The 11818-nt window shown below is 43.0% G+C and overlaps 1 protein-coding gene across 2 annotated transcripts in view; it reads right to left on the reverse strand.

Annotated features, from left to right (window-relative positions):
• Positions 1-234: 234 nt before the first annotated feature.
• The window catches only part of ATG4B (autophagy related 4B cysteine peptidase), a 20649-nt gene continuing 9065 nt past the window's right edge, over positions 235-11818 (reverse strand). For both annotated transcript variants that reach the window (XM_088479218.1, XM_088479219.1), the window contains exons 4-13: positions 10236-10334; positions 9967-10065; positions 7644-7716; positions 7458-7537; positions 7000-7157; positions 6741-6819; positions 4619-4764; positions 4478-4534; positions 4024-4117; positions 235-2708 (exon numbers count right to left, since the gene is read on the reverse strand). In XM_088479218.1, the coding sequence (XP_088335344.1) occupies positions 2635-2708; positions 4024-4117; positions 4478-4534; positions 4619-4764; positions 6741-6819; positions 7000-7157; positions 7458-7537; positions 7644-7716; positions 9967-10065; positions 10236-10334 (959 nt within the window). In that variant the 3' untranslated portion in view covers positions 235-2634. The remainder of the gene's footprint in view (positions 2709-4023; positions 4118-4477; positions 4535-4618; positions 4765-6740; positions 6820-6999; positions 7158-7457; positions 7538-7643; positions 7717-9966; positions 10066-10235; positions 10335-11818) is intronic.

Below are 11818 nucleotides of genomic sequence, written 5' to 3' on the forward strand. Positions count from 1 at the left end.
CAAGATGTGTCCTGCTCTGCATGGGTAGTATATGTGCCTGGTTTACTCGTGGAGTTAACAGTAGTAGGAAGAGGAATTAATAGTAGTAAATGCGTCTGGCTTGATGAAAGAGATGTGACTGCACAGTTGTTATAGTGTTGCTCAAAAGATACAGTACACAAATCAAAGTACAGTGTTATGAGTAACTAATAAAGTCACAGTCCCAATGTAAAATGAAATTAGACCAGAACACAATTCAACATTAAAGTTTTTATTAAGTTCAAATCAATACACACATCTGTTGGTTTCCCCTTTAAAAGATAATTTGGAAATAGAATGTATTTCTGCAGTGATAATCCCACTTTAGTAATGCAATCAGATTGCAGTATCAACATAAGTAGGAGGAATTCAGATGCATTCATCCAATCAGAAGCGGCCACTGTTCCTCATTATCAGTTTGCATTTTGCACCAGTGGTTGCACATTTGCAAGTGATCTGCCTCCAAACAGAAGCACGTGATCAGCATGGGACACATTCTGTGTATACATGCCCTTCTCATCCCCGTCCTCCAAGCCCAAAATGTGGCCCAGTTGGCATGGGTGTGAATGCGTGAGAATATTCGGTGAACATATGCAGTTGAAAAAAAGGAAAAAATGTGTTACGTCCAAATCTACATGGGCCTCAAAGTGGTGTCCAATTAGTGTCTAGTACAGTGGTTCCCAAACTGCGCCGTGGCACCCTGGGATGCCTCTGGACACTTGCAGGGGCGCCTCAGGTTGGTGGTTCAGCACCAAATCATATTATTTATGGTCAATGTAATGTAAGTATGTGGACAAAAAGAAGTGCAAACCTGTCCCTCACCACATAACTGACCCCAAGGATGACAGGTAAGCACAATTTCCTTCATTTTACTACATTTATTCTGAATTTCTCAATAACAAACTTTGGCTTAGGGGTGCCGTGAAAACAAAGCTGTTACTCTAGGGCGACGTGATTCAAAAAAGTTTGGGAACCTCTGGTCTAGTAAATACATAATATCACCTTAGCAGACAAAGAATAAGGGGTACATTTACTACAGTGAGAGTTTTTAGAAGTGGGGATGTTGCCCATAGCAACCAATCAGATTCTATGTAACATTTAACTAGCACCTTCTCTAAGAGAATAGCTAGAATCTGACTGGTTGCCATGGGCAACATCTCCACTTCTAAAAACTCTCACTTTAGTAAATATACCCCTAAGGATGCGGTTTAGGGTTTGTGTGTACATCTATCTTTGCACTCTGCCTACACAGCATTTACTGCAAGTTCTGAAAGCATATGAACTACATTGGGAGCGTATATGGTCACTGGGATCTCTGTTACTGGCACTGTCACCCAATGATATTCAACATTCAATGACAACTCCATAAAATGATGTCCCTAAATCCTGTCACAATGAAACAAATATATGAGATCAAAGGAGTCTAAAAGGGTCACTATGCTATTGTCACTGCAAGTTTTTCAAATGAAGATCTCACAGGAGACATGTCAAGAAATGATATTGTAGTGACAATATAGTAGTCAAATGTACAGTAAGTATAAAAGGGAATATCAGGGTAATTTGTCTTTAAACTTCTTTATGGTACCCTTGGTATATTACATATATGCGTGTTAGACATTGTTGTACAGCACTCTATTACATAGCAGATTGCTAGCTCGTCGTTCTAATCCACAATTTTGACACAGTTACATCAGTCTTTAAAAACAATGGTCCTTGTAATCTTACATTTGTAACTTTTTACACTCTAAAAAGATTTTTGAAATGGCACAATATTACCTATTGAAGTTCAGGCATCTCATGAGGTTTTCATAAAAATAATAAGCATTTTAAAGCATAATACCCTAACAGTGATAGCATATTTATAGTAAGCAGCCATTTTGTGTGCTAAACCAGTATTCATGAGAAAGTAGCCTATCAATTCAGCAGGAACTAATGGCATCACAGAGGCGGGCTTATTGGTTCAGCACACAAAATGGTTACCTCCATCTTGTATGGGCAACTGGTAAACTGAGAGTTAAGAAACAAATGCTCCCATCTCATCACTGATCATTACACACTTTCCAGCAAGCTCAAACTCACATAATCTGGCCAGAAAACCATGCAAAGGTTAGCCTAAAAGACTGTGGGCATGATTTAAATAGAACACAAAAACTTGTTCACTGAAGGCATTTAAAGGCTCTATAATTATCTGAGAAAACCTGGAGAAGCATATTCCCTCAGGTTGTGCCTTGAAAACGGTATTCGGCATTATCACTTGCTGACCAGCCATGTTGCACATGTATTGATCCTTACTGACATGGCCGACTGTTTCACACTCTTCCCAGCTGGATAATAAGGTTTCTCTTAGAACTCTATCCCCACGCATGGAATGTAACAGACTGAAAGCATTACATTAAATTGAATCCTGGACATGTCTGGGCACCCTAGCATGAGGCACTGCACTGACACACAGGTTGCAGTATCTGATGTTTTCTTCATATAGGGTTTTGTAAATGTAATAATCTTTTCCCCCAGAAATATACAGTATCCAGCAATCTTCCACTTCTGAGCCATGAAGAAGCTGGTGCCTCCATGGGACTGTGGAATAGAACGCCTTTCCACCATTTCTAGCAGTCATCAAAAGGACAAAATTTCAAATTCTTCATCTTCAGAATCAAAAAATCTGTCGAGGCGGTCAGCATCTGAGGAGTCTAACATGAACATGAGTATTACAGATCATGTACATAGTGTCCAAGTATTCATTCAGCTGCCTCAGACACTGTTGACCACCTCATCCATCGGTGATCTATTTGGTAATTTCTTTGAGAGAGATAAAGTGGAGAAGTTGAACAAGCAACCGAGCTTCTGTCATTCCAAATACTGTGCTAAGTGACAGGTAGAAGCTGATTGGTTGCTATGTTCAAGTTCTCCACTTTCTCTCTCTGAAAGGTTTGATGCATCTCCCTCCAAATCACTTATTCGTGCCTCTGGTCAACTCCTGCCTGGACTAGTGTAACCTCCTGCTCTCTGGTATTCCTCTCTCCCACCTCATCCCTCTTAATTATTACCTTAATTGCTGCTGCTCATCTTCCTTTCTCATCGGTCTTATTCAACCTCTCCTCTCCTTTATCTCCGTCAGCTCTCCTTCCCCTACAGAGTCCAATTTAAGCTCCTCTTCCTCACTTTCAAATCACTAAACCAATCCATCCCTCCTACATCTCTGTCCTCCTCTCAACCCACACTCCCTCTTCTCCTTTCCACTCTTCCTCTGACTGCCGCCTTTCCTCCTTGATAATAACCTCCTTCCATTGCCACATCAAGAACTTCTCCCATGCTGCTCCTCTCCTCTGGAACTCACTTCCTCACCCTATAAGATTGTCTACCACCCTGAAGTAATTCAAATGTGCCCTTAAAACTTACCTGTTCATCAAAGGATACCAGCCCTCCTCACACTCTTAATGTATGCCCTCTGTCCTATCTATTCCTAGTTCACCTCAGTTTTTAAGCCGCAAATCCTAAGGCTATAAGCTCTCACGAGCAGGGCCCACCGCCTTCTCGCTCTCTCCCTGCATTATCCTTGTCTCTAGTGTGCTCCCACCGCTCAGTAAGTGAATCTGATCCTTTCTGTTCGCCCTTCCAAAAGCACATATAAATGTATTGATCCTGCGTTTTTTGTATGGTCTCTGTCTGAACCTTTTTATACTAATGTGATTCTCATTGTACAGCAATAAAGACACTCATGCTAGGTACACACTGTACGAGATATCGTTCGTACAGTAGACGAACAATATATCGTTCAATGTATCTGCGGGTGTGTACACATGATATATTTGCATGAATGAACTGCAGCACGGCAGATATGATAGAAGATATATTGCGCGCATCTTCCGGTGTGTACAGGCGAACAACAGACCAACCTGTTATACTGGCCACAGGTACCGCCGACAATGACATCAGTACTGAGTGTGTACCCTACATTAGTTGCACTATATAAACAAAAGACAATAATAATATGATTTCACTTACCTGGTGTAAGGTTGAGTACATCGGGATTGGATAAATGGAGGGGCAACTGATCCACCACTTCAAACATGGGCAGAGCTCCACCAGTAAGAGAGATCTGGAAATACAGTTGTGAAAAGGAAATTATTGGTATAAATTATTTATATTATATAATACTAATATGTACAACTGAGTTCCAGTCTCATTTATGAGCAGCATGGAAATATTCAGTTTTGGGATGATTATAGTAGATAACAATTATTTATCTTATATTATACACATATAATTTCACTGTCTTCCAAACTGGATTTAAGAAAAAAAAAAGAACATATTAAGATTGATCAGTATGGCCACGCGTGCGTGTCCACACACAAACAATACTTTATTTTTATAGTAAGTACTCAAATATTAAGACTATTTTACAATGGATTAGTACTATTGGTATTTTTACTGCCTTACCTGGCCTTCAGGTACCAACCTTTCTAATGCGTTGACACCAATCATCGAAATCATGTTCAGAACGGCAGAAGAATCCCTACAGTATAGAAATCAGAGGGGGTGTGGTCAGTAATGACAGAAGATCGATGTCAGCCATGTGAAGCTCTAGAGATACACTCACCACAGCAATAGAGGGGTCAATCTCAGACACATGCATGCGGCATGGAGGGTGCTGGCAGTGGAAGCTGTCATCTACTATATGGCCACTGTCACTGGGCTCCACAGCTGGCTGTGTAGTGTGTGGGTCCAGGTATATTAGCTCATCTCCTGTGATAAATCAATTTAATCATTACATTACAACATAGTAATACAGAACCTAACAATATTTGTTCCTAACTAATCATAACGAAAATATTCTTATTAATTGAATAACGAAATATTTACAAAAAGCATAAACAAGCCAATAAAATGCTCTAATTAATATAAACTGGAACCTGGAAACCCCCCATTCATTCAAAAGGACACCATGGAACTTTAGGCTCGATTCAGACCCGCTCGCTAAATGCGTATGCAAATGCGTCAAGGCAGGTGATCGCACAGCAAGGCATTAGCACACCCACTATGTCTTGGCGAGCGATCGCTCTGTGTATGCAGACGCCCACCAGCCTATCATAAGACGCCCACTTGCGCACGTCATCTCCAGGAAGTGTATGCAACCACTGGAACATCGAGTACCATCGGAAGCGCATGCAGTGCTTGTGGCTGTCCATACCCTGCCGCAAGCACTGCGAGTGATTCAGTGTGAAATAGAACCAAGTGACGTGTACTATGACGCTGCTTCTTAATTATGCACGCCTCTGAAACGGCGTTGAGACACTCAGGTTTCTCATGTCACTCATTCAGAGGGGCTGTCTATACGCAGCGAGCGTCCGATTCCCGATCGCTCGCACTGGTTCGGGCACTGCGATGCGTACGCATGCGCAGATTGCAAACATCGGCTGTCTGCGTGTCAACGTGTGCTAGCAAGCAGGTCTGAATCAGATCCTTTGAACAGGGACTGGTAATTGTACACTATAAGCTACCTATACATCACACTAGCCACCTGTTCCAGAAATGCCAGAGTATGATTACCCATCTGTATTATTCCACCACTGCCAGCTCCTGCCTGGTGTTTGTGGCATTCAAATGGGAAGGAGAGAAACAAACCTTTTAGTTACTATTTCATAGGGTGAATCTGGTTACCCTGCTATTCATTACCTGAAAATGGATTTTGTGACATAGCATAGTTTCAGCAATAATCTGATCCACTACAGGGAGGCTGTGTGTCCTTATCAACACAATGTTCTGATACTGCACTAAAATGAGTGATGTCATAACTGTTACGTCATCCTAGAGCATTCCCCTAAATCCGTGTGGAAGATGGATCTCCCAAATACTCTTACAGACCCCAGTGAGTACATGAAATGAGAATTGAAATCAATTAAGTGATGGGTGGCAGAATCCCATCCAACAGGCCACCTATACTGAAGTGTGCAGCTGCTGCCTTACTAATAAGAGAAGCAGAGGTGTCCACTGCTGAGTGAGGGCCTGATTCAGAGATGTACGTTCTTCCGAGGATGAATGCACATCTCCGATGGTTGGGGGTCTGGGCCTGTGCAGGACCTGTTCTGCATATGTGCAGAATGGGCCCTGCGTTCTCGCTCGCAGACCCCCCAAGCGTGCCTAGTCGGCGTTCCTGGAAACGTCGGGAAATTCCTGGCCTCTTGCATGACCAGGAGCAAGAAGCAGCTGTCCAAGTGGTCCCAGCCTGCGACATCGGCATCGCAAAAACTCACCTCAAAAGCTAAAAATCAAAATGGCCTAAGCCCAGCTGCAAAATTGTGGAGGAAGCACGGTGCATAGCATGGAGAAATATTATATAAAAAGATATATAGACAGACTATAGCAGATAAAGAGCAAAACAAGAGCAGGGAACGTTTCTGGGCATGTGGTCATTGAAAGGCAGCAGTCACAGCTGTGACATGTGCAGGCGGCCATGATGGTGTCACAGCTGTGACATGTGCAGGCGGCCATGATGGTGTCACAGCTGTGACATGTGCAGGCGGCCATGATGGTGTCACAGCTGTGACATGTGCAGGCGGCCATGATGGTGAGGGACAAAAAGCTTGTCTGTGCAAGGTTCATAACTGCACTCTTATCTTTGCAACTCTAGTGTTGCAACAATGGATTAATGCTAAAACAGTTTATAATCTATATTTTTACTCAATTTTCCTTAATACATGAGTATCTAACACTATACTTACCCACATATCCTATGAAGTAATGGGCACTGTTAGGCCGGCCACCAATAACACCTAAGGATTGCGGTAACATGAAGCAGTGCTGTGCAATGTACAAAACAAATACCAAATGAGAACAGGTCACATAGCTTCAATGTACATACAAATACCAGGTATTAAAGATTGACAATGACTAGATAATGAAGCCAAAATAGTAACAAAGCACAAAAGCTCTAGAAAATGCTGTATATATTTTATTTTTAAATTCTAAATAACAAAATACCTTGAGGGTTTGAATATATGCTTCATTGATCTCACTTAGCCCCAGGCGCAGTGGTATGAGTAACACAAGAGGCTTCCACAGCGTGTCCGAATCAGAGGTTCCAGCATGACCGTTACACAGCGGCCCAGGCTCACAGCTCCCTAATCTGCACAGTCGCCCTGCACACAGCAGTGAGCGGGCGTCAGATACATTATCCCCGTTAGCTACATCACACATAACTGTGACAAATTAACACTAATGCGTCATACTGAAAATCATACATATTATATATATTGTGTAGACTTGTGTAGGATTGCAGCCTTTCCCAGAAACTCTCCACATGCCTTCAAGCAGTCAATGGAAAACTGTTTGGAAAGATGCTTATCCCGATTAATTTTTATCACCAGGGCTTTATTCCCACCAGCTGCACTAGGTAGCACGTTACTACACAGTAATAATAATGGTTATTCCTCACTTACTTATCTCCTCTGTCACAACTGTATTGTCCATAGCTATGTGAACGACCATCGAGCTCCACACATCAAAAGCAGCTAATTTCCTACAGGGAGAAGAGGAAAGACCGTGGGGAAACCGGGTCAGTAGGTAAACGAGACATGGCGAGTCCGGGTCAGTAGGTAGACTATAGGGGAAGTGCTCAGACGTACCTCAGCACCTGTGCCACAGTGTTTGGGCCATACCACTGTCCAATGTATTTTCCTTCACCGACTCCCATTTGGGCTATAACAAGTAAAGAGAAATGAATGGCTAATGGGAGGACTTATGTTACATTCTAATACAGTACAATCCGTAGGTGACGGAGACCTAGGGCCTGATTCATAGCTAATGCCATCACAGCTGCGAAAATATGCTAATAGTTCCACAGCCTAACAGAACATTAGAACGGCCATCGCTGCCTTCTCATCTGTGTACGACGATGCATACCGGCATAAATATCGGTAACATCGCAGCACATCGTCCAGCATGGCAGGTCTGACCTGTCTCAAATACAGCGGCTCTCCTGACACGCAGCGAGCTCTCATGCTGTGTACATGATCGCAATGGCTAATTTATGCACGGCCATGTAACGGCGTTTAATCGGTTAGACACAACTACGTTTTTCTGACCACCCCCCATTACCTCCACCAAATGCCGACTACCTGTCACTCATTTGCAACTGTGTTCTCAGGGCCTGATTCAAAGCCGCTCGTAAGCGGCAGTACGCTCGTTCCGAGCGATGTTCGCACTTCTGCGCATGCGTACGGTTTATAATACGCATGCGCGAACCAGTCAGTGCGGCTGAAAATCGTTTGTTCGCTATATAGCGAATGCCTGCTACTTTGAGTGACAGGATGAGGCATATGTGGGTGGTAACAGGGGAAGGTGCTTGAAAACGGGGAGTGGAATTCCGAACGCAGGCGTGCTTAAAGGTCAAAACGGACGTTTTATGGGTGTGCATAATTAAAACAGCAGCGTCATTGACCACGTCACTGGGTTATTTTATAGTCAGAACTGCTCGCAATATAGTGGTAGGAAAAACCAACCACAAGAATAGCGAGCAGTTCATACACTGATCGATGTACTCGATTAATCTAATAAATAGCGGACATGACGTATGATGCGAGCGGCCAGGGGGCGTATTTATCCAAAAAACGACCGCAAGTTTTGTTCGCTCGTTCAGACATGGAGGCGTCAACAGACCACAAAGAGCAAACGGTTCATTTGAATAGCCACCCCCTTTTTCTGAACGAGCGAGCGCTAATTGCGTCCGGCTCTGAATCAGGCCCTCTGTGTGCAGAATCACAAGACAATTCGCAGCGTGTGCGCAGGGCGGTTTATACGCATGCACAATGGCAAACAACCGCTCCATCTGCATAAAAATCGCCACTACGTACATCGCTGAATCAGGCCCCTAGACAGTTATTACAGTAATCATGCAGAGGTAATGCCCCATGTAAACAGCCTGACCTAAATAATATCATATACACTGTGGGCCTGATTCAGACCCGCTCACTAGCGGGTCGATGGTGGCCCAGTGCGCATGCGCTCGACGGAGCCGGCTCCGTCGTGCGCATGCGCGAGACCCGGATAGCGACGGGCAAACCGTCACTCCGGGTCTCATACCAAAGGGGGCGTGCTGTCGATGTTGAGTGACAGCACGCCCCCTTTGGTGGGCGGGCCGGGGGCATGGCTGTCCAGACGGAGGCGCCTACCGTCTGGGGCCGGCCCCACTGACATCACTAGTGATGTCAGTGGGAGAGCTTTCGAGTCCGGGTGATCTAAACATTCACTTGGAAACAGCATTAGTTCTTCCATATTCATTAGTGTTTGCTCTCATAGAATATACATAATGGAGACAACGTGTGTCTCTGTGTGACTCCCCATTTCTCTTCTAAGACCTGTAATAATAATTGTATATACTGAAACCAAGCATTATCAGTAACACCTCTCACTAACGCTAGAGTGCAGGTTCCCATAGAGGGCTGTCATCCTATGGATGCAGGTGGTGCCTAAACACAAATGCTCTAAGGTGCTTTTATAAAAGACTAACAGGAACACTAACATGTTCAGTCTGCGACAGGCTCTATACAAACTCAACTGAGATTAATAACTTCAGAAAGCAAAACTCTTAGCTGCTGGCCAAGACATTCGCATATGATTTAAGATAAGTTAAGATCTATATTATTTTAGATGTCTGACAAGCCCTTATTTTGTAACTGTACCTGCCCATGCATGGGGCAATGCAGGTTTTGATGAACCGACTCATGTGTTCACCAGGATTGTTTTTAATGCGAGAGAGCCAAGCTGAACACAAGAAGAGTATGTGAGGCACCTTATTGCGTATTTATTGCACTAAGAAGGAATCCGATCAAAAAAAGGTTGTCCTTCATGTGTCCAATGATTAATGATAGATCTCTGAGCAGGGATTCCTAGCACTCAAACATGCTGCTGACCCAGGAAGGTACCATCTCACCCACACAGGGCTCTCACCAATCTGATGAATGGAGTAGTAACCGTCTTTCTTGTCTAGGAAAGCCGCCAGGATGTTCAGGTACTGTTCCTGAGGTCTCTGTCTGTCCCATCTCCATTCTGGAAACAAAAGCACGGGTACAACAATGATTGCTGGTGTTAGTAAGAGACACGGTTAAGGTTGAAGGTAAGAAAGTTATTACAACTGTTCCATATTGTATGGCTAAAAAAAAGCTTACACCATCATCTACTCATGCCACCTCCTGTGATACAGGCGTACCACTCCTTACCTCGTCCCATATGCCGACATATTATAGCCTGAGCAAAAATCATCTGCCCACAACGTAGCATGCAGCCCCAGCCGGTATCAGAAGTGGGCCCGGTTCCCCCTGAAAGGATAATGATAGAAGTGATCAGCTGCTCATCCTAGTAATGCTATAATATCTCTAACAACCTCAAAGTCACAGTATGGGGTCTGTTGGGAGTCACTCGGGGCAGAATGCTGAGCAACAATTGCAGGAATCAAGGAGTCACAAACATGTACTTACAGATGCCTGAATACCTTAATGGTGCACAAGGGGAAACATACTTATGATCCTGCCCTCTTGTTACTTATCTTTCACTTCCCACACTTTCTTATGTAGGAAGAATCCTGTCTCTCTATTATATATTTATATATTGTCTTTATGGGAGTGCTAACCTGTTACATATAAACAGGGTGACTATATTCTCTGTGATGTCAAAAATGAAAAAAATTCCCTTAAGATGTACTTTTGGAGAAGTGTGATCTAACGGGACAATCCATGGCAGATAACAAAAGTGTATTGTGTAATGGTGCATGCACATATACTAATATGCAGGACAATCCATGGCGGCTAACAAAAGTGTATTGTGTAATGGTGCATGCACATATAGTAATATGCAGGACAATCCATGGCGGCTAACAAAAGTGTATTGTGTAATGGTGCATGCACATATACTAATATGCAGGACAATCCATGGCAGATAACAAAAGTGTATTGTGTAATGGTGCATGCACATATACTAATATGCAGGACAATCCATGGCGGCTAACAAAAGTGTACTGTGTAATGGTGCATGCACATATAGTAATATGCAGGACAATCCATGGCGGCTAACAAAAGTGTATTGTGTAATGGTGCATGCACATATACTAATATGCAGGACAATCCATGGCAGATAACAAAAGTGTATTGTGTAATGGTGCATGCACATATACTAATATGCAGGACAATCCATGGCGGCTAACAAAAGTGTATTGTGTAATGGTGCATGCACATATACTAATATGCAGGACAATCCATGGCGGCTAACAAAAGTGTATTGTGTAATGGTGCATGCACATATACTAATATGCAGGACAATCCATGGTGGCTAACAAAAGTGTATTGTGTAATGGTGCATGCACATATACTAATATGCAGGACAATCCATGGTGGCTAACAAAAGTGTATTGTGTAATGGTGCATGCACATATACTAATATGCAGGACACAGATAAAAGAATAATAAGAGTTCCACCAAAAGATCTTTATTGACGAGTCTTCTTTTCATTCAAAAAACATTTATTGTGGATAAAAACATCCATATACATGAATAGATTAAAAATAGTTCTGGAAATCACATATAGCCAACGGGGTTTACTCTATCCGGATAGAGAACCCTCCAAGCTATACTAATAATCTTAAAGCAAAGTGAATCCAGTTCTATAAAAAAATATACATTCACCAACGCGTTTCTGACCATTCAGGTCCTTCCTCAGGGTGAAAATTTTTACCCTGAGGAAGGACCTCAGGGTGAAAAGATCTTTTGGTTTCCCACTGTGCAAAGCTTCTGATTGAAGGATTGAGGGA

This window comes from Taudactylus pleione, unplaced genomic scaffold (genome assembly GCF_031769625.1).
Source record: "Taudactylus pleione unplaced genomic scaffold, aTauple2 ptg000229l, whole genome shotgun sequence".
Lineage (NCBI taxonomy): Eukaryota > Metazoa > Chordata > Amphibia > Anura > Myobatrachidae > Taudactylus > Taudactylus pleione.